This window comes from Ceratotherium simum, chromosome 35 (assembly GCF_057802395.1).
Source record: "Ceratotherium simum simum isolate JZ-2026a chromosome 35, ASM5780239v1, whole genome shotgun sequence".
Lineage (NCBI taxonomy): Eukaryota > Metazoa > Chordata > Mammalia > Perissodactyla > Rhinocerotidae > Ceratotherium > Ceratotherium simum.
The window spans coordinates 3,425,990-3,450,553 of record NC_141934.1 but is presented as its reverse complement, the minus strand read 5'-3'; the positions used below and the strand labels follow the sequence as shown (position 1 = coordinate 3,450,553).

Genomic DNA, 24,564 nt, shown 5'->3' with positions numbered 1-24,564 from the left:
TAAACTAAAAGTTTTTAAAGCTTTAGACAAGAAAATTCACCTCTATGACTATCACCGTCTCCAAGAGCTCCACAGTCCCGCAGTCAACTACTTTAGTATTCAGATGCCTTAGAATGTTCCAAATAACCCTGGGGTCAGTCTACAGATGGTGGGTCAACTAGCCAGAGCTCAGAACTGCTGCAAGACACGTTTAGGGCTTCTGCAAATGGCCCACTCTCTTCTGGAAACAGTTCAAACCTCCCCATCTCCCCTCCTCTACATCCATAGCACAGGGGATCCGGCTCAATGCCTAGCAATCCTCTATCAAGGAATAATAAACTGTTAGATCTCAAAGGAGCAGTATCCCAAGCCAGAAGTTTAAAAAGGTTTAACCAATGCATCCAAAGGGTTACTCCCATTCTCCTATCCTCACTTGAATATCATTAAAGTATATTACAACTGAAAATTTGTTAACATTTGAGGAATCTAAACGAAGAATACATAACAATTTTTTAATGTATTATTTGGAAATAATTTCAAACTTACAAAAATGTGCAAAAAATATAAGGAACACCAAACAGCTTTTCTTAGATCTACCTACTGTTAACAGTTTATCCATCTGTTTGATCATTTGCTATCTTCTATCCCTGTCTGTCTTCCTCTACCTATTTCTCCCTAATTTTTTCCTGAACCCTTTAAGGATACACATCATGGTCCTTTACCCCTTAATATTCAGTGTGTGGTTCCTAAGAATAGGGACATTCTCTTATACAAACACAGTATAGTTATCAACTTCATAAATGTATACTGATATGTTTATCTAATCTACTATCCATTCCAATTTTGTCATAACATCCTTTTTAGCATGTTCCCCTATAGTACTGGAACCTAGTCTACACACAGCTATTGCATTTAATCGTCATGTCTCCTTAGCCTCCTTTAATTAGGAACTTTTCCATAGCCTTTGCCTTTTATGACATTGGCATTTTTGAGGAATAGAGCACCACCCATTCCTGTGTTTTTAGTAAAACATTTCTTATTTTTTGTCTATTTAATGTTTCTTTACGATTAATTGAAGTAATGCCGCTGAGAGAATTACGGCCTAGCCGATACTGTGTCCAGTACCTGACCTCTGTCACTTACATGATCACCCGGTCAAAGTGTTGCCCAATTTTTCCACCATACAATTTCTGGTTGTTTCTTTTTCCTCACTTGCAACATAATAAACAGTCTGTGGGAAGACATTTTAAGATCATGCAAATTCCTGTTCCTCATCAAATTTTCTACATAGAAATGCTTTGTACTATTTTTGCAACTTTTTTATAAGTCTGAAATAATTACAAAATAGTTTTAAAAAATCTTTTATTTTAAAAAGCAAACAAAGCAACTTAAAATCTGAGTTTCAGTTCTACTAGATCATAAAATCTCCATGGTAAGGAGGAAAATCAGACAAATAAACAAATAAAAACCTGTGCCTTAGGCATAAGATTATGAAGGATCAATATTTTTTTTGTCTCAGTATACTTGCAATCACTAGAAGTAGATAATAAATGGCTTTTCCTAAGATCTAGAAAATAATAACCCCATTAGCTTTTCACTTAAATGATTTTCCATAATTAAGCACAGTTTTAAAGTAATGCTTCCACTAATAGTTCTTCTTCAGGAACAAAACACTGCAGTCCAAAGACTATCAACTAACGTGTGAAGTACACTACCATGTACACATTTCTGCTAGCCACTGTGCTACTGCCTTTGAACTACTGCACCAGCCAGAATTACTAATTTTTACTTTGTTATTGAGTGGAAATTATTCCCACATGTTAAAATGGATAGGATAAAAAGGAATGAAAAGTTCCCCCATCACTTACTCTCTAAATCAGAAATAATGAGGTTGTCGTGAAGTTTCACGGCTCGATGTTGTTCCACTTCATCTTCAAGCTCAAAGATGGTTTCTTTCATGTCGCTCCTTTCTGTCTCTTTTTCTTCCAGCTCTGATCTTAATTTTTCTAATGTCATATTCAAATCTTCTATTTGTTTCTTGGCTTCTTCTTGGAAGGCTCTGTATTCATCTTCTACCTACATAAAATTGATAATGCAGCTTAAAAAACTAAGAGTTGTTCTAAGAAATTCTGGAACAGAGGTATACACTGTTTCAAATGGAAGCTAAGTGTGAGTTGTTATGCATGACCTAAAATGACCTGGTAACAACCATTGAAAAGTATGAAAAAGCACTCTACAATAATATACAACTTTATGTATTATCCTTAAGCCTAATTTGTTGCTACATCACTGACTGAAATTATATTGACATATCATTGAACTTAACTACATTATTTAATAACAACAATAAACAAACACATAGAGACAGAGATTGGACTGGTGGTTACCAGAGGGGAAGGGGGGAGGGAGGAGGGCGAAAGGAATAATTCAGCACACGTGTGTGGTGATGGGTTGTAATTAGTATTTGGGTGGTGAACATGATGTAATCTATGGAGAAACAGAAGTATAATGATGTACACCTGAAATTTATACAATGTTATAAACCAGTGTTACTGCAATAAACAAAAAATTTAAAAAAAAACCAAAACTACATTATTTATGAGGAAATTTTGGAAATTTTCCCTTCTCCAAAGTGTGGACTGAAAGCATGCATTTGATTAATGATTAACATGCTCTCCCACAAAGCCGAAGTCTGATTTGTGAAAATTTTAATATCAAATTAAAAATGGAAACAAAAAATTCTCAAATATTGTCACTGCAAAAGTATTACTTCACAGTGCCCCCCAATATATACGCTCCAACAAATAACACACCTCCTAAATTGTATCTCTAAAAGTCATCACTAAAAAAATTAAGGTCTAAATTATTCAAATATTAGGCCAAAGATATACTAATATTTTGATATACTATACAAAATCATTGCACCAAAATAGGAAATAAAATGTAAGACAATAATCAGATAACTCATGCAAATAAACATGCATCAGCAATCATGTGGGGCACAGAGCCCTGACCGGAGTGCCTGCAACCCTGGGCTGCAGTTCTGACTGAGCCCTCACTATTATGCTGCGTGTAAAACAAGGGGACTGGATCAATGATCTCTAAGGTCTCTGCCAGCAACAAACCACAGGCTTCTAAGAAATAGGAGCCTCCACATCCAAAAATATTTTTAACTCACAAAAGAACTCTGAAAACTCCAACCACAACAGGGTAAAAATTAGCAGACACTGATGATCCCACAGACTGGAATACAGGCTCTCTCCATCTTTCTTACACCAAAATACATTAGAGATGAAGATGTAAAATTGCAAGACATGCTCCCTGGGTATACCCAGAACTAGGGACAAATTCTGTTGTTAGTTGTAACTCTAGCCCCATCCTCTCACAGGCAGGATGACAGTAACAAAATGCAAGTAGGTAAGAGACATTATTAAAAGAATACTTTTCACTCTATCCTAATAAAAGAAAACCATTCTCAAGCTTTAAAAAAGATCAGCTTAAAAAAAAGCTAATGACAAAAAAAAACAAAGCTAATGACACACCACACAAGTGATGCTGGGTCTCAGTAAGCATGTTGTGTACTGCATCTGCGTAATGCTAATCCAGAACATTTTATCTACTTAAACAGTACCTTTGCAATGGTGTCCTGCAATCGATTGGCATCATTTCGGGTGTGAGCCAGGTCCTCCTGTAAGCTACTAGCAAAAGTCTCTGCTTTTTCTTTGTCCAGCCTGACACTCTCCAGGAGGTCCTGAATATCAGATTTGTCTCCAGAGTTATGGATAGAATACAGCTCTGCCACTTTCTGCTTTTCATTCTCCAACTGGGCCTTCACGCGGTTCATCTCTATCTGGTCACTGGCCACTGTGGCTTTGTACTCCTCTAATGTGGCTGCCAAGGCTGCTTTACCCTTCTGCTCAGACTCAATAATTCGCTCCATATGGTGATTTCGTTCTTTGAGTGCCCCTATCATTTCTTGAGCTTCCTTGTTGTCTTGTTCTGCCATCTTCAAAGTATTGCTTAAATGCTGCTGGACACCCAGAAGCTGCTCTCGTTCAAAACGGGCATTCTCAGCTAGATCCATGTAACGCTGTTCCAATTCCATATAGCGTCCACTTTTCACATCTTCATCTATGACATAAGAAATGTGATGTTCATCTAGAAGGGAGCGGAAATATTCAATCTGTCGGCTAAAGTGTTCCAACTTATCACTCTGCTGACATAAAGACTCCATGAGAATAACCTTCTCCTCTCCGAGCCTTTCATTTTCACTATTCAGTTCTTGGGTAATCTGCTGTAAATCAGCTAGCTCCTGCAGAGTTGCCTGAAGTTCCTCACTCGTACTGTGTTGGTTCTCTTCCATCTGGTGGATCCGCTCCGTCAAGCAAGCAACAGACACTTCACTGGCATTCCCACTGCTCCCCTTCCGAGAGCGCTCTATGCTCGGAATGCCTTCTGACTCTGAGGACGAGGGTGCGTCTAGGGCGTCATCGCTTGATGTGAGGGGCTGGTACACCTCACTGCACTCGCTGTCTAGATTGTCCATAGAGTTACTGTGCTGATGGTCCATGAGGGTGTTTTCATCCTGACTCAAGAGATCCTCCACTGACCCAGGGGCAGAGCCTTCCACTGAAGAAGTCAGAGTCCCTCCTCCATCACTCTGGTTACCAGGGGTGATTTCTGGGCTCAGGGACTGATAGCCAAACAGTTTTTCAGAGTTGTCTAACCTCTGCTCTAGGGAAAAGCCCAATGCATTCAACCTATCCTTTAACATTCTGTTTTCATTTTTCAGCTGGTTGAGTTCTTCACGGATGGCAGTATTCTGTTCCTGTAACTGCAATAAAGTGGACTCAACATCAGTCGGCTGGTGAGCAATAATGGCTTCCTTCTCAGATTTTTCATCACCCTCAGAATGATCCTCATTAACGCCCAGCTGAGCCCGCATGTCTCGGAGTTCACTTCTTAAATGTAAAATTTCCACGTCTTTGGTTTTTGCCAGTGTGAGAAGATCTTTCACTTTGGCTTCCAAAGCAGCTTTGTCACTGATCTGATTGTCCGATTTAGACTTGCTCATGCGAACATCACATTCCGTGGCAGTGCGACTTCGGGAACGTTTAGCCAATGCCACGTCATTAGTTCCCTGACCTGCAGAAGGTAGTTTTTTGCTCTGGTTTAGTCGGGTACGTTCACGTAATCTTTCTCTAGTAGAACTGGATTCTTTATTACCTGTGGAAGTGCTCCGCTTGGTTGAAGAACTAGTGCCTACATGTTTAAAACAAAGAATTTAAGGCAAAAATATTAGCAATAAAAAGGCACCTACTTTATGCCCCAGGTCTAATGAGATGAAATCTAGGGATCTACACAGTGACTATGACCTATATTAATCTTGCCTTATGGTCTGGTTACTGTAAAATTCAGTTTCCTCAAAACGAGAAGATAATTCATCTTTTAATTACCATGGAAAAAAAAAGGTATACACTGAATTGTACACTTTAAAAGGGTGAATTTTATGGAAGGTGAATTGTATCTCAATAAAGCTGTTATATTAAAAAAATAGTTAGACACATTAACTTGAATTCTAAACCATGGCTTTAAACAGATGGCCAGGGCATAATATTCTAGGGCACGCTAGACAAAGATGATGCTAGGATAAGCCAGTCAGGTAGCAAACTAACTGCAGAAACAGATGATAAAGGAAGATCGCAGATGAGCAAGAAGGGAAACGAAGCCTCCAGACAAAACAAAAATCTAAGCTACCTACAATAAACACAAAAAATATGATCAAAGTAAATGCAAAAAGTTTTCACACAACAGAATGCCACATAAACAGAATACCAATAACAATAATTATAATAATAGCAGCTGACATGTACTTAGCACTTACTACACACACACACACACATTAACACTTCCTTACACAAGCCTCATTATTATCATCTTGTTTTACAAATGAAGAAACTCATGCAGAGATGTTAAATAATTTGCCAACATCCCACAGGTAATAAATGAATGAGCCAAGATTTAAACGCAGGCAGGCAGTCTGGCTCCAGAATCTGCAACTTAACCAGTAAGCTATACTGCCTCTCTAAATGTTAGAAAACGATGATGCATTAATGCTAAATAATGATGGCACGTTAATCAAATAAGCTGCATGAATCACACTATTACTTAACTGTTAAAATTTTAAACCTGAAAAGAACTGACATGATCATATGTTTAACATAAAAAGAACAGGAATATGTTTAAATACCTATAAACACTTAAGAAATAATTATAATATTTTTTACTTCAAAAAATAAGATCTAGACCTAATCAATAAGTATTTTTAAAGAACCTACTGGTTCTTTATGTGGCAGGCATCAGGCTGTAGAGGTAACAGGGAGCAAAAGGTCTATGTGATATAGGAAGATAGCCACTAATTTTTCCAGGGATCAGGTGTGGAGCAGGGCAGGGAATTCTGGCTGGCCAAAAGACAGGCAAAGATGAGGAAGTAGAAATGAGCATGGCACCCAGAAAGGAAAAGTAAGGTCACACAGTTAATGGAATCAGCAAGAGAAAGTTTCTATAGGGCCCTGAACACCAGAGCAAATTCAGTGAGTCACAGCAATAAATGTTCAATAAATGTTCTTGAGCAGGGAAGAAACATAAGGAAAGAGCATTTTTATGGAAACTGATCTAGAGAATGCTAAGTGAAACATATGAGGAAGAAGGAAGACCAGTGAAGGAGGAATGAGGGCAGGCAGTACAGTAAAAGTACAGGAGGGCCGACATTGGGAGTAAGTCCTAGATCTCCATAGGAACAGAGAAGGGTAATAAATCGGGAACAGGTTTCAAAGGCAAAAGTAACAGGATGAGGAGAAACAATTGCAAATGGAGGCCAAAACAGGAAAAAGATGGTATAACATTTTCCCCCAATATGAACTCTCTTCCCAATTTCTGTAAATGGTACCACCATCCTTCTTATCTAAGCCAAAAACCATTCTAAGAAAGAAAAGATCTGTGCATGTCTGAAAGACAAAAGGAGCCAGTAACAAGCATAGGGATTGATAATGCCCCAAAAGGAAAGCAGAGGTAAGGAAACAAGAAGAAAGGAAGAGACAGAACATGAAGAAGAAAAGCTCCCCTTCTGGGATTATTGTGACAAGTGAGTAGACAGAAGAATTTGAGATACGGACAAGTGAATTGGTCTTAGGGAAGTCATCAGGAATAAGTAAAGATAGAGCAGATGAAGAATTAAAGATGCTGTTACGGGCTGAACTGTGTCCCTTAAATCCATATGTTGAAGCCCTAACCCCCACTACCCTCAGAATATGACTGTACTTGGAGACAGAGTAATTAACTTAAGGACGTAATTAAGTTAACAAGGGCTTGTTAGCCCTAATCCAATATGACTAGTATCCTTATAAGAAGAGATTAGGACACAGACACAGATACAGAGACAACCATGTGAGGACACAATGAGAAGGAGCCATCTATGAGCCAAGGAGAGAGACCTCAGAAGAAACCAAACCTACTAACATTTTGATCTTAGATTTCCAGCCTCCAGAATACAATTATTTGTTGCTTAACAATGGGGATACGTTCCGAGAAATGCGTCCTTAGGTGATTTTGTCGTTGTGTGAACATGATAGAGTGTACTGACACAAACCTAGATGGTATAGCCTACTACACATCTAGGCTATATGGCTAATGTTATGAGACCACTGTCATACATGCAGTCCATCATTAACCGAAACATCCAGCTCATGACTATAGCAAGAAACTGAATTTCTGTTGTTTAAGCCACCCAGTTGTGGTTATTTTGTTATGGCAGCCCAAGCAAACAAATACAGATGCACAAAGTTGTACTGGGACAATAGATCCAGGGGTGTGATAACTGAATTCAGCCTTGAGAAGACAGGTGGCATTGGTCAGCATGGAACCACATAAGCAAACACATGGGATCTCTCCCACTAAATTCTAAAGGCTGTAAATAGGAAGAGATGTAGATGGTATACGAGTATTTAGTTTTCCTCTAACCACACAAGCTGGAGTACTAAAGGTGGTGATAACCTCAGGCTTGAGAGTAAAAGACCTAAGGTTCAGTCCTTGCTCCACCATCAGCTTTGTGGCCTGGTACAAAACGGGCACTCAATAAATATTTACTGGGAAATGAATGCATGTCCTTGGGCAAGATACTTAACCTTTCTAAGTGTAGCTTTCTCATCTCTAAAGTGAGGATAATAATAGCCTCAACCTCACAGGTCTACAGAGAGGATAAAATGGAATAATGGCTATAAAGCACAAAGTAAGAACTTACATGTTTCCTCCTGGGGATCATACCACATTGCTATTATAATTAACAGTGGGGCATGACCTGGGACAGAAGGAAGAATCCACAGAAGGCCGAGGCAAGAGAGAGAACAGTAGGTAAACTTGAGCTTGGAAAAAGTCTAATACACAAGAGAAGGGCTAACAGCCTAAATAAAGATGACAAAAGAAGGTCTGCTATAATTTTTGCCAATTTGCTTTCATAAGCTTTATCACAAACACATAATCTTATGCTTACTGCAAGTTTTAAAGTTTTTTCTATAAGCGTGAGAAGTAAAATATGACAGCATTACTCCTTGGACTATAGGATGAGTTAATTTACAGACTCCATCAAATCTAAAGACAAACTGCTGCTAATGAACGAAGAAGAATGGGAGAATGGGAATGAATGGATCTAGGATTGGTCATCAAAGGCTGCCAACATCATGGAAAGAGAGACAACAAGAAATAACGTGCCTCCTGATGGATGGATAACTATCACCTAGGAAGGAGTCCTGAAAAAAAAGAAACCTGATTAAGGCTCTAGATCCAATGACACTTACAGTAAACAGAGAACAAAGGAACATGGTCAAGGACATCATGGGGATGTGACATCAAAATCCAGATCATGGTCTCACTCATATGTGGAATACAAACCAACACATGGACAGAGAAAACTGGACTGTGGTTACCAGGGGCAGTGGGGGTGGGTGGTGGGCACAAGGGGTGAAGGGAGTCATATATATGGTGATGGACATACAAAAATGTACAACCCAAAAATTTCACAATGTTAGAAACCATTAAAATATCAATTAAAAAAAAAAAAAAAAAATCCAGATCATGGGAGTTAGCCCGGTGGCATAGTGGTTAAGTTCGTGCGCTCCACTTCAGCGGCCCAGCATTCGCAGGTTCGAGTCCCAGGAGCAGACAGACACACCACTCATCAAGCCATGCTGCTGTGGTGGCATCCCATATCCAATATGGAGGAAGGTGGGCACAGATGTTAGCTCAGGACTAATCTTCCTCAGCAAAAAAAGAGGAAGACTGGCAAGGGATGTTAGCTCAGGGCTGATCTTCCTCCCCACCCCCAAAAAAAAAAATCCAGATCATGGGCAACTCTACAGGTCAAACAACCAGTTCTACAAAAACTAAATTGCAATAAAAAAGGGGCGGTAAACCCAGAAATTTAAAAAAGAAGCCTTAAAAGACACATCAGCAATGATTATACACCGACCTTTAAGTGAATCCTGATCCAAACAGACAGTAAATATATATATGTAATATTTATGAGACCGTTGGAAATTTAAATACTTATTGAATAATTTATGATTTGAGGAATGATTATTAATTATTTTCAGGACTGATAATAGTATTGTGATTATATTTTTAAAAGAATCCTTACTTTCAAAGATAAGCATATATTTGTGGATGAAATTATATGACATATGGAATTTGCTTCAAAAAATTAAGGGGGGAAGGTGGGTGTCAAGGAGTTAGGACTGGCCATCACTTGAGATGGGTGATGAGTACACAGGGCTGAAATACCAAATACTTTTGTACATGTTTGAAATTTTCTATAATTAGATAGAATCTCCTAAATACCACTGCACTCTGCCTACTCAAACAAATAGGCAGTTTAACTCTTAGACTGAATGCCACCCATACCTGTGCTAATCTTGGATTTGTTCTCCACAGTGGTCATGGCAGGGGCAGATGCTGAAGATGCTGCAGAAGGGCAGGTGCTCTTCTTTCCTTTAACACCATTAGTCACTGTCACCCCTCCAGCCATTCCAGCTAAAAGGTCATCACTGCTCTTGGTCTAGAAGCAACAGAAAATAACAAATTGACTAGATGAAGCAAGATTAAATAATATTTTGAGACTACAAAAAGCTCTTGACTTTTATATTGAGTTTTAGAGCTCTACAAAGACTTTCTGACAGTTACCAAATAGCACATCACACTGCGCTACAGAAACAGAATCTCTTACCGGTTTATAAACAACCACACATTTCTTTTTTTTTTTTTGAGGAAGATCAGCCCTGAGCTAACATCCGATGCCAATCCTCCTCTTTTTGCCAAGGAAGATTAGCCCTAGGCTAACATCCGTGCCCATCTTCCTCTACTTTATATGGGATGCCACCACAGCATGGCTTGACAAGCAGTGCATCAGTCCACACCCGGGACCCGAACCTGCAAACCCTGGGCTGCTGAAGCAGAGTGCACGCACTTAACCACTGCGCCACCGGGCCTGCCCCCACACACTTCTTTTTAAAATATGAAAATCATATATGTTACCAAAGATTTTACGGAAGCCCACTGTGTGCCCACATATGTCAGATTTAGTGAGGGACAGGAAAAGTAAAGACATCCTCCTTGTTACTCTTCCATCTAGGACATGTCTTATAAACAGAGATCATTTGAGCAATATCACATGGGCTATCTCAGGAAAGTTCTATAATGCCACAAGAAATGCCACCTTGCAATTTCTAGAGAAAAATACCATTGGGAGTCAGAAATAATCTTCATTGCTCTCAAGTGACTCAATGATGGAGCCATTATCTAAAAGAAATTATTCTTAAATTTATTTTCTTACCTTATCTATTTTTTAGTAGTCTAATTTAAGCCAAAATTGACAGGAGATTTTTTTAAGGCCTAATAAATAAAAAACTAGAGATTTTATGGTTAGAGTGAGGGTTAGTCAGCCTAAATGATCACACTACTTGAGAAGGCCCATTTGTAATATTTATTTATATTTTATAAAGATGATTGAAAAAATATGAGCTTTTTAAAAAAACAACAAGCACTCTTGGGCTGGCCCTGTGGCTTGGTGGTTAAGTGCGCGCGCTGCGATGCTGGCGGCCCGGGTTCGGATCCCGGGTGTGCATCGAGGCACCACTTCTCTGTCCATCCTGAGGCCGAGTCCCACATACAGCAACTAGAAGGGTGTGCAGCTATGACATGCAACTATCTACTGGGGCTTTGGGGGCAAAAAATAAAATAAATAAAATCTTTAAAAAAAAAAAAAAAAAACAAGCACTCTGGATAATTAGATTGGGTATAAAATTATTACTTAAGAAAAAATAGTGAAGAAATCTATTTTTACCTCTCCTAGATATGAGAAAGAACATAGAAGAGTTAAAGATCTGTGAAAAGAAAAAGAAAAACTACTTTTTAATAGAAGAACCAAAATGTTTTCTCCCATTAAAGTGAAGACACAAGTTAACCAAGTGACTTACACTGCTTTCTATTTGGAGCCATGTTCAGATAATCATAATAAATTCATTTCTACAAATTAAAAAAATTTACAAATTTCTACAAATAAAAAAATTTCCACTAACATCTGTTGCCAGTCCTCCTCTTTTTGCTGAGGAAGATTAGCCCTGGGCTAACATTCGTGCCTATCTTCCTCTACTTTATATGTGGGACGTGGCCACAGCATGGCTTGATAAGCGGTGCGTAGATCCGTGCCCGGGATTCAAACCGGTGAACCCTGGGCCGCCAAAGCGGAGCATGTGAACTTAACCACTACACCACCGGGCCAGCCCCAAGACTTTTCTAGTGCTAAATGTCAGTGACTCCATATAGAGTAGATTCTGTTCTCATCATTCAATTATGAAAGTTAAAAAATATCATTATATATTTAAGTTAAAATGTACCATTAGATAGGTCAATCTGTCTTACTACAAAAGAGGCAGAAAAAGGATTAATGTTTTAAATGAATTAAACAGAATTAAGCTTTCCTAATTTAGAGTTGTCACATTGTGAAAAATCTAGATTATATACCAAGGAAAGGGGATATTGCATTAATCATTAAGGATTGTTCATATTCTTTAAGACTAGATTCTGTTAATGGAATTGGTCATCAACTACAATTCAAAAAATTGTAAATCAAGTTACACCTCCCTTCTTATCAATTTGTTCCTCATCTATTAATCATAAATAAATTCAACATACTCTTATATTTTCAAATCATCTTGTATATTCTGTTAATAAAAGCTAAAATTATCTTCGAACTAATTTTTCTTCCTCCATAAGTCAAACATTCGTTGCATTCATAATAATTACATCTGAAAACCACCCTACATAGTCACGTGATAAGTGGCTTAATTGTCACAATTCTCTGTTTACAGTCTGTCTTTGAGTAATGGTTAAACATACATCAGAGCATCAAATCAAGAACTCTGCAATTATCATAAGTACTATGATAGTATAGTACTGGCACATGAATAAACCAGTGGAATAGAACAGAATCCAGAAAGAAACCGCATACATTAGACACCTGATTGATTACCAAAGAAGCAGTATAGAAAAAATCAGTTTTTCAATAAATGGTGCTAGGTCAATTGTATATTCACAAAGGAAAAAAAAATGAATGAGCCCTATTTCACATCATATCAAAAATAAATTCCAAGGGCTGGCCCTGTGGCGTAGTGGTTAAGTTCAGCGTGCTCTGTTTTGGCGGCCCGGATTCTCAGGCTCGGATCCCAGGCACGGACCTATGCCACTCATCAGCCATGCAGAGGCAGAGACCCACATACAAAATAGAGGAAGAATGGCACGGATATTAGCTCAGGGCTAATCTTCCTCAGGCAAAAAAAAAAAAAAAAGAAGACTGGCAATGGATGTTAGTTCAAGGAGACTCTCCCTCACAAAAAATAAATAAATAAATTCCAAGGCTTTCTAACTATGATTCAATGATAAAACAAAGAATTAATAAATTTGACTAGGGCTGGCCCCATGGCTTAGCAGTTAAGTGAGCGCGCTCCACTGCTGGCGACCCGGGTTCGGATCCCGGGCTCGCACCGACGCGCTGCTTCTCTGGCCATGCTGAGGCCGTGTCCCACATACAGCAACTAGAAGGATGTGCAGCTATGACACACAGCTATCTACTGGGGCTTTGGGGGGAAAAAATAAGTAATAAAAATAAAAAAATCTTTAAAAAAATAAAAATAAATATAAAAAAATAAATTTGACTACGTAAAAATTAAAATCTTAAAAAAAAATTTTTTTTTCCCCCAAAGCCCCAGTAGATAGTTGTGTGTCATAGCTGCACATCCTTCTAGTTGCTATATGTGGGACGCAGCCTCAGCATGGCCGGAGAAGCAGTGCATCGGTGTGCACCCGAGATCCGAACCCGGGCCGCCAGCAGCGGAGAGCGCGCACTTAACCGCTAAGCCACAGGGCCGGCCCTAAAATCTTAAAAATTTTTTTAAAAACTTTTGCATGGCCAAAAAAATTATCATAAGCAAAGTAGGAAAAAAACATGAGAAACTGGGAGAGTATATTTGCACTATCTCACAGATAAAGGGCTAACATTTCTAATACACAAAGAACTCTTCAAAACCAAGGGGGAAAAGACCAAAACCACACAGAAAAGTGAGCAAAACGAACAATCACATACAATCAATTCACACACACAAAAAAAAGATGATCAGTCAAACTCACAATAGGAGAAAAGCAAATTAAACAACACTGAGATACCACTTCTCACCTATCTGATAGGCAAAAATGAAAAAGTATGACAGATTCTGTTGGGAAGGATGTGGGGAAACACGCACTCTCACAAGTTGCTCATAAGAATGCAAATTGATATAGCCTTATACAAGGAATCTGGCAATACCTAACAAAGCTACATATGCATTTACCTTTTGCCTAGAAATCCCACTTCTAGGAATTTAACCTGAAGACACACCTCCAATAATACAAAAATACATATGTAGAAGGTTATTCATTGCAGCATTGTTTTTAATTGCAAAATATTGGAAACACCTTAAATGCCTATACATAGGAAAGTAGCTGAATAAACTCTAGTACATCCATATAATGAAATATTAAACAGAATGGGAAAGACTGCTATAAATTGGTATGGAGAGATTTCTAGAATACATTAAGTGAAATAAAGCAAAGTGCAAAAGTATATCTAATTAAGCCAACTTTTGTAAGAAAGGGAAAATTAAAAAATATAAACGTTATCTGCTCATTTCGGTAAAAAGAAACAAAGGAAGGATAAACAAAAACCACATTAGAGGGCCGGCTCCGTGGCTTAACGGTTAAGTGCGCGCGCTCTGATGCTGGCGGCCCGGGTTCGGATCCCGGGCAAGCCCCAAGGCGCCACTTCTCCGTCCAACGCGAGGCCGAGTCCCACGTGCAGCAACTAGAAGGATGTGAACCTATGACATACAGCTATCTACTGGGACTTTGGGGGGAAAAAATGAATAAATAAAATCTTAAAAAAAAAAAAAACCACATTAGACTGTTTACCTCCAAGGGGTGGGTGGGACAGAGTAAGAAGGAATGCGGGAGGGGAGGGCACTTCTCAGAGCACATCTTCTCATAGTTCTGACATATGGAACCATGGCAGTGATTCTCACGCTCACAATAAAGGAATAAAATAAACAAGGCTGGGGAAAACCCTAAAATGGAACATAGTAGGAACAAATGGACCCAACAGCATTTCAAATGAATAACATATCCACACGTGGTGGGGGTGGGGGAGAAATCCAAATATCTTTGGAACCAGTATTTTGACCATAAATCCTCAAACTCTCAAGCTCAAGACAAAAAAGTGTAAATTTTGAACTCTAGCTGATAGATTTGTTTTTTGCAGTGGTATGCGTAAGCAATTCTCTAACTATTTTCTGTATATCCGGGATTGAGAAAATAAGTAAATATATTATAGATAATGAAAGCCAGGTTTCTCACAATTGGACAAAGGGATTACAATTATGGAAAGTGGAAAGGCTACTATGAAGCTTGTATGTCAACTGGAATTGGAAGTATCAGTGTGAACTCATAGGTTTTAATATATATGAATAGAGACAGATACAGAAATTAATACAGATATGTGAGTATGCACGTGTGTGTGTATATGCGTGTATTTCCTATCTCTGACTCCTCAGAGGGCTTAGAAACAACAATACACTCAAAAGCAATGAGCACACCTGGCTTCTAGATTGTTTAAGTTCCATCCTCCACTAAAAGGAACAAGGCCGCCTTGAAGAAAAGGCTGATTCTAGAACAGGGGCTGGAAAAGTAGAAAACTTATCATAACAGAAATTAAGGAATTGCTCAAAACATAACAGGAACATGTCAAAAGGACACAGGAGCCAGCTTGAAGGGGCTCCCACTAGCCAAATCAGGGACAATCTTAGCATCAAAATAAATGATGCTAACAATTGACAGCTCACTGAATAAGGATCTATGAATCCACACTAATATAAATGAATATATAAATGGGGAAAAAGTAAAAACTCTTCCTTATAGTAGAATGCCAACTAATAAATGTAGAAGGAACGATGGAATTAAAAAATTACCATTTGGCAAAAATCACAGTAATAATTGATTCTGGAAAGAATTATCAAAAATTGCTAAAACTAGGGTGAGAGTTTGATGAGAAAGAAAATATTTACAAAGTCTCAAAGTATTTTTGACTAGATATTTATTAATTATAAAAGGAAACATAGTAACCTGATAGTGGAGGAACCTAGCAGACACCACCTTAACCAAATTAAGTTAACATCACTAGGAATGGAGTAGATTGACGTCACGTGCCTTCAAAAATGCAGTGCCAAGGACACATGGCTTCTGTGGGACTCCTGCCAAAAACACATAACCCCAATCTAATCACAAGAAAACAGCAAATTTGGACAATAGTCTACCAAATAAACTGGCTCACACTCTTTGGGTAATGTCAAGGTCATAAACGACAAAGACTGAGGAACTATTCCAAATTTAAGAGAACAACGAACATAACAACCAAATAGAATTCATGATCCTAGATTGAATCCTGGACTAGAAAAAAATTTTCTTCTTTTTTGCTAAAATGTACATTATTAGCACAACTGGTGAAATTTAATTGAAGTCTCTAGATTAGATACTAGCATTCTATTAATGTTCATTTCCAGATTTTGTAATAGTACTATGGTTATAAAAGACAATGTCCTTGTTTTTTAGGAAACGCACACTGAAACATTCAGCAGTAAAGCAGCATTATCTCTACAATTTATACTAAACAGTTCAAGAAAAAAATTACATATGTATGTATGTATATAGTGAAAATGACTAGCCATGATAAAAGGTTAACATGTAGGGAATCTTAAAGAGTATACTGGAATTCTTTGTATTAGTCCTTCAACTTTTAAGGTTAAAATTTTTTCAAAATAAAAAGCTTTTAAAAAATTAACTCCAGGGGCCAGCCCGGTGGCATAGTGGGGTTAAGTTCACACACTGCGCTCTGGCAGCCCAGGGTTTGCAGGTTAGGATCCCAGGTGCAGACCTACGCACCGTTCATCAAGTCATGCTGTGGTGGCGTCCCATACACAAAGTGGAGGAAGAATGGCACGGATGTTAGCTCAGGGACAATCTTCCTCAAGCAAAAAGAGGAAGACTGGCAACAGATGTTAGCTCAGGGCCGATCTTCCTCACCAAAATTAACTCCAGAAAGATTTGAAGATCTAAATATAAAATGTAAAATAATAACGCTCCTAGAAAAAAGCATAGGAGACTATCTTCTTGACCTTGGGATGGGTAAAGATTTTGTAAACAAAACACACACACACACACAAACTAACCATAAAAAAAAATTAACAAACTGGACTATATTAAAATTAAGAACTTCCATTCATAGAAAGATACCATTAAAGAAGCAGAAAGAGAAGACATAAAGTGGGAGAATATACGTGCAACATGTATAAATGACAAAAGGTTCAACATCTAGAATAGGTAAAGAACTATAAATCAGCACAAGAAAAGGCACTGCACCACCTCATACCCACTGGTATGACTACCATCAAAAAACTAGAAAAAAGTGCTGGTGAGGATGTGGAGAAATTGGAACCCTTGTGCACTGCTGGTGGGAATGGAAAATGGTGCAGCTGCTGTGGAAAACAGTATGGTGATTCCTCAAAAAATTAAAAATACAATTACCATATGACCCAAAAGAATTTAAAGCAGGGTCTCTAAGAGATACTTACACATCCATATTCACATCTATTATTCACAGTGGCCAAAAGGTGGAAGCAACGCAAAATGTCCATCGATGGAAGAATGGATAAGCAAAATATGCATACATACAATGGAATATTACTCAGCCTTAAAAAGAAAGGAGGGCCAGCCCCGTGGTTTAGCGGTTAAGTGCGTGCGCTCCACTGCTGGCGGCCCGGGGTTCGGATCCCGGGCGCCCAGCGACGCACCGCTTCTCTGGCCATGCTGAGGCCACGTCCCACATACAGCAACTAGAAGGATGTGCAGCTATGACATACAACTACCTACTGGGACTTTGGGGGAGAAAAAATAAATAAATAAATAATTTAAAAAAAATAAAAATAAAAAGGAAGGAAATTCTGGCACATGCTACAATGTAGATGAACTTGAAGGACATTATGCTAAGTCAAATAAGCCAGTAACAAGAAGACAAATACTCTATGATTCCATTCATATGAGGTACTTAGAATAGTCAGATTCATAGAGACAGAAAGTAGAATGGTGGCTGCCAGGGACTGGAGGGAGTGGGGGAATGGAGAGTTGCTGTTTATTGGGTACAGACTTTCAGTTTTGCAAGATCAAAAAGTTCAGGAGATGGATGATGGTGATGGTTGCTCAACAATGTGAATGTACTTAATGCTACTGAACATAAAAATGGTTAAGATGGTAAATGTTACGTTTATTTTACCACAAAAAAAAAGTTGATAAATACAAAAGACACCACAGTAGAAAAATGGGCAAGTGATTTGAACGGGCACTTCACAAAAGAGGATATCTAAATGTCCAGTAAACACATAAAAATAAGATATGAAAATGTGCTTAATCTCATCGATGATAACGCAAATATAAATTACAGCCACTTCAGATTCCCTCTACACACATCTGAATGGTTAAAATGAAAAGAGTAACATAAGTGCAAGTGAGAATGTGCAGCAACCAGGAGTGTAAAGTAGTAACCACTTTGAAAAATGATTTGGCATTATTATCTATTAAAGCTCAGGGGCCGGCCCCGTGGCTTAGCAGTTAGGTGCGCGCGCTCCGCTGCTGGCGGCCCGGGTTCGGATCCCGAGTGCGCACCGACACACCGCTTCTCCGGCCATGCTGAGGCCGCGTCCCACATACAGCAATTAGAAGGATGTGCAGCTATGACATACAACTATCTACTGGGGCTTTGGGGGAGAAAAAAAATAAAATAAAATAAAATATAAAAAAAAAAGGCTGAACAGTGTGCACCCCATGACCCAGTAATTTCACTCCTAGTTATAGAGCCAACAGAAATGGTGCACACGTAAACTAAAAGACATTTATAAAAATGATCATAACAATATCATTCTTAATAGTCACAAAATGGAAACTCCAGACATCCATCAACAGCAGAATAGATGAAGGACTTGTAGTCATTCCATGGATTAGTAATCAGCAATGAGGAAGGAGCCGCTGCTATAGGAACAATATGGATGACTATCATGACCGTATCACTGAATTAACGAAATCAGACACAGAGAAAAAGAATATGGTGTATGATTACCTCTATATAAAGATCAAAAACTGGCAAAATTAATCTCTGGTGCTAGAAGTCAGGATGGTAGGTACTTCTGAAGAGGATGGAAAGGGCAACGATTAACAGGGGGACACACAGGGAGCTGCTGAGGTGCAGGTGGGCTCTGTTTCTTGAACTGGGTGGTGGCTGCAGGGAATGTTCACTCTGTGGTGATTCACTAAGTTCAACACAGATGCTCTGTGAACTTTTCTGGATGTATGTTATACGTCAACAAAGAGTAAAAACAACTCTGCACTTCCCAATTTGCTGCTCTTTTACACAAAGCTACTTGAAGGTTCTCTGCGATTTTTCCGTATTTCTTTTAACTTCTGTCACACAATTCTGTAAATACATGTGCATTCCCACACATAAACATCACCCATCAACAGTCCAAAAAAATGAAATTGATGAAGGAATAGATTTTTAGCCTACTTTTTAATAACAGATGCAAAACACAAATCATTTAGTATATTCTCGATACAAATAATGAAATACTGCAACCAAAATATCTATGCTTCTCAAGGTAAAGTCCAAGTTTCATAGTCTGCATCTTCATCTCAAAATTTAAGATCAGTTTTAAAATTTTACCTTTCAAGTTTCAGAGATGGATTGCTCCATCATATTGTTAACTAACTTTGACACTGAGGAGGTACGATCACAAATAGTTGTTGAGAGTCATTAATTATTTAGATACATTCTAACTTCAGTAACTGCTTATTAATTCCCGTCTATCAATTTTTAGAAAAAAGTATTCTCAGTACAATGAGAAAGTGTATTACTTCTACCAGGATTAACCATGAAGACCTGAGCAGTGTGTGAAACCTGGAAAGGGCAGGCACGTAGGAGAGCACGGAAAATAATCCTCTCTACTGGCTGTGACAAAGAAGAAGTAAGCATACAAAGGCCCCAAGCCAGATGTGACAGATACTGACAAGAGTGGGAACAATTTCCCCAAAACTCACTATGAATAGCAATAGTGCTTCATTTTATATTTACAAAAGCTCCAATCAGCAGCGAGGTGCTCTGGATCAAAAGGGTCCTTTCCTCTACCTCTCAGCAAGATCTTGCCTCAAATAACATTTGAAGTGAAAGAGGTAAAGACAGACATATCCCCATACCCTGCCACGATAAGTATGAAAATACTGTGCAGTGACAGATACATACATGTGGGTGTCCACGTGAGTGGATGAGCACATGTGCATGGTGTCTAAATGACAAAGAGCCAAATGTTTCATTCATCTGGTTAATCATCACTGCTCCATCACAGTTACAGGAATTCAAGTTGCGAGAGGTGTCTATATGCTAGGGAAGCACAGTGAAATATGAAAACTTAGAAAAATAAAATAACACAAGTTTGTGGGGTCTCCAAACCTTTTTAATTTTTCTGTTCATTTTCACTGTTTTCTTCTTTCCTTCTGTGTCTTCTTACTTCAATTTCTATTGAAGATTTTTCTACTCTAAGACTTTTTTCTTCTCTCAAGTAAAAGCAATTGCTCTAGTCCAGGTAGTGTTCCCAAATAGCTTCGCCTCTTCTATGACCCCACTCCTCACACACATACAGAACTACTTAAACAAACCAGCCAACACAGCAGAACCAAAGCTATGGACAGCTGGCATGGGCTGGCACACAGCAGATATACAGTTCTGCTTCACAATGAGAAAGTACTTACTGTTCAAGACCAAACTACCAGCAACTCTGGATCCAAGCCTCAGAAGATCTGACACATCTGCTCAGTACACACTCCATAGTAAACCTTCAAAGACACTGCCTGCCACTGACGAGGAGGCAACAGAAGGAAGGCAGTAGTGCACATCCAATGCCAACGTTTCAACCTGTTCTTCCAGTCACATAAATAACAGGTCACCCAGTCACACAGGCACTCCACTCCGAAGACAGCCCCAGCAACTGAGTAACCAGTTAGGTCTGAAAATGCCAGCTCTCTTACACAAAAGAGTGGCAGCACTGCCACCAAGGAAATAAGTCAGGGTGTTGATTCAGACTAACAGAAGTAGGGCAAAGGTGTACTCCTGGTATCATCCTCCAGGCCATAGGATGACACAAAGCAGCTCATCAGGACTATAGCAAGGAGAAAATCTGGGAGCATCTCCAAGCCCATGGAGTAAGTCCGGGTTCAGCTGTGACAACCCTGGAATAGAAAAACCAGCATTTCCTGCTAGATCTTTCAACACATATAAGGAAGTCCCTCATCAGCTGTTCCTGTGAGGTGCTTCTTAAAATAATTAAGCCATCATCTATCAAAGCCCTGCATGGACAAAAGGCTTTTGAATGGATCATGTTTCAGGTAGTGCTTGGTTTCTCCCTATCAGAATAGCAAAAACCCTCTCTAGGTTTTCTCCATAGAGTCAAAGTTTCTACCCAAAATACCACATCCTAAAACAAACAAGCAAAGAACAAATGAATTCTGGACTGAGAAAGGGTAGAAGACAACGACTGTGTGAACCTCTGTGCAATGACATCTAAGATTTAACCAGCAGAAAAATGGCCTGGAGCCATCTTATCCCTTGGATGATCCAAACCAACAGACAGTGAGAATACCCACGGGAAGACTGTTATTTTCAGGAGTCAATCTTGGGCTGGAGAAAAGTTTCTAGAGCTAACAAGTAAAAATGCTACTACCTATCACTTACTAAGCGCTTGCTGTGTGCCAGACCCTGTGCTAACCACTTTTACATATTCCCTCATTTCATCCTGACCACAGCCCTATGAAGCCCAGGTCTGTCTGCTCCTGAAGCCCATGATCTAATGAATCGCTATCCTATAACAAGAGCAAAGGCTCTAAAGGAGTGTAAAGAAAACTAGTTACGCTCTCACTAAATCAATATCACCCAATTTTAACTAGGATTAACACTGGATCAGCTGTCAGAAAAAGGGTAACAGTTTATGGTGTGTAAGGGGGTGAGTTAGAATAGAGAGGGGTTTCAGGAATGTTATTGCTGGTCATCCTTTAAGATGGAGTACATATGCTCTTTTCATAAAACCTCCCCAGGCTAGAAACAATATTTTCCTACTCGAAACTGTTTATACTGCTTTCCTGCTCTTCCGGGGAATCTGACTTTTTTGCGTGTATTTTAGTTATTTGTGTATGTGACTCACCTCTAACCATTACTCCACAAGCTCCTTGAAGGCAGACTCTACCTCCAGCTCACACCAGCACAGAGCCTTGCACGAGGCAGGTGCGCAATGATTTGTTTCATGTATAAGTCTACTATTTGGTTTCGTTCATAAAGACAGACCAAGCACACCAATTAAGTCCACCATACCATGAACTCTCTTCAAAGGCTATGTGTTCCCAGCATCAGAAAAGGGTGAACCCTAAATAATGTTTATTTAATATATAAAACATCATATTAAGATTCACTCCTCCTAAAATCCAGCACATATTCAAACATTGCCACGTTAATACCTTTGACAACGATGCTGCTGTTCCTGGTTTTACGAATTTGCCTCCTGTAGATGCTGAAGAGCTGTTCTCAGGTTTAGTTTTTTCTACTGTTTGTGTTTTGCTTATCCCAGACACTTTAGGCACTGAGCCAACACTCCTGCTTGTTTTCTTCATTCTGGGCTACCTCTTCGTGATGCATTTACAAGCAAATCTGTGGAAAGAAATGGCATTATACTGAGAACAAAATTGTAAGAAAGCTCTTTAGAAATTTGTTTTTGAAAAATTTTACCAGGTGATAAATAAAAATGAAAGCAAGATGTTGCTACAGAAAATAAAAATTGAAAAATTCTTGCCAATCAGAACGCACTCTACTGTGCTTCCTTCTTGAGTATTACTAATCTGAAATTATTTTGTGCGTTCTAGTTCAGTCAGTAAAAAGAATATCCTAGATCTCTAACGGAACTGGCTAAACAGAATATACTGTACATTATCTTTAGCATTTAATGAAGCAATAATCATCCTAGCCCTTGAGAATTAGCCATTCTGCAGGTAACTAAGGGTGATTATACTTTCCAAATTATCCAGCATAGTCCTAATTTCAAATATTTGTTGTGATATCTCCACATAAACCAGCAGAATATCCAGAAACTCCAACATTCAGGATCTAAATATATTTCCCAGCATATCTCTTTTATGAAAAGCGGCATCAAAATTCCTTATCAGAACATTAGCCTCAATTTTTGGTTCAGAAAATAAGGGCATTCTATATACCTGTAAGGAATATAACAAGTCTTCCATTTAAGGGGTACATACCTGATTTCACAGCTTAGGGAATAACATCAGCAGCAAACAAAGCTGCAGCCAGTAAAATCCTTAAATACACCTTTATTAACTGAGCTAGAAAAGCAGCCTCTACAGTAATATCACGTTTGGAAAGACACAACAGCCTAGTTTGGGTAGAGTAATACAACTAACAAAACAAAAGCCTATCTTAAATGTAATGAAGTTTATGTATGATGACTCTGAGAAACTATACTGAGCACAAAAAAGAGTTTGGTCTATTTGATGAAGATTTCTACATACTAACAAAAATAAAGAGAAACTTACCAAAATAACCTTTCGGAAAAGAAAAGGTTCATTCCAATAGCGTTAATAAACATTTTACCTAGACTGCCCGAACACTCCAGATTTATCTCGCCTTCACATAATACAAACTGTACCAACAGGTTTGGTGGCATGAGCAGTGAGAAAGGGCACGAAGGGGGCTCTGCTCCACCCTCAAGGCCTTGATAAGGCCTTGGAGCAAACAGAACACTGTTATTAACATCAACTGAAACACAGTGAGACCTCAGAGACTCTTCTCTCTAGCCTTCCCCCAACTTCCTGGTTCTTCCTTATAGAAAATGCTCCATATGGTAATGATCAAATTACCTACCCGCTCTTAACCCTTTTGCTTTCTACTTTCCTATTCCATTTGAGTAATCCGCCCAGAGTAAGCGTTCCTTCTAGTTCACTTCTATCACCTATTTCCTATATTTTCCCAGAGGATACTGAAAATGAACAAGATAGATTCAAATAGCTTCCCATGACAGGTTCAATTTACACTTATGCTGATCCCTGCCAACCAGCAATTCTATGCTTTTCTCACCTATAAAATGAAGAAATTAGAATGGATCCATCCATAACTCAGGGTACTGTAGAAAAATCAAGTTTCTAAGAACCTTTCCTTCAACTTCTCACTTTCCCTTTTTATTTATCCTCTCTTTCCTAAGTCTCATATCAAGTAAACGGCTCCCCAAAGTTTCTCTCTTCTCTTCCTCAAGTTCCATACCTCCACTCCTTTCTACAACACCACTCAGACTCTACACCATTCTCTGCCTACTCCTCCAGCCGCTGTCAAATTAACTTTTTCTAGACTAGCACTATCCAACAGAACCAACAGAACCGAAATGATCAAAATGTTCTATATATATCTATGTTGTCCAATACAGCAGCCCCTAGCCACTTGTGGCTATTCAGCACTTGAAATGTAGCTAGTATAACTGAAGAATTAAATTTTAAACAATTACTGTTTTACCTTTTTATTTATTTTTTTTCCCCCAAAGCCCCAGTAGATAGTTGTATGTCATAGTTGCATATCCTTCTAGTTGCTGTATGTGGGACGCGGCCTCAGCATGGCCAGAGAAGCGGTGCGTCGGTGCGCGCCCGGGATCCGAACCCCGGGCCGCCAGCAGTGGAGCGCGCGCACTTAACCGCTAAGCCACAGGGCCGGCCCATGAATTTTAAATTTTATTTAATTTTAATCTATTTAAAGTTACACGGTAGCTACCATACTGGACAATGTAAGAGACTGTCCCTTTCCTGCTGCTG

At 38.9% G+C, this 24,564-nt stretch overlaps 1 protein-coding gene across 3 annotated transcripts in view; it reads right to left on the bottom strand.

The window, feature by feature from the left end:
- The window catches only part of SPECC1L (sperm antigen with calponin homology and coiled-coil domains 1 like), a 157,367-nt gene that overhangs the window by 100,276 nt on the left and 32,527 nt on the right, over positions 1-24,564 (bottom strand). For all 3 annotated transcript variants that reach the window (XM_014797330.2, XM_087423844.1, XM_087423843.1), the window contains 4 exons: positions 22,216-22,405; positions 9,934-10,087; positions 3,611-5,241; positions 1,848-2,055 (listed from right to left, as the gene is read on the bottom strand). In XM_014797330.2, coding sequence (XP_014652816.1) covers positions 1,848-2,055; positions 3,611-5,241; positions 9,934-10,087; positions 22,216-22,368 — 2,146 coding nt within the window. In that variant the 5' untranslated portion in view covers positions 22,369-22,405. The remainder of the gene's footprint in view (positions 1-1,847; positions 2,056-3,610; positions 5,242-9,933; positions 10,088-22,215; positions 22,406-24,564) is intronic.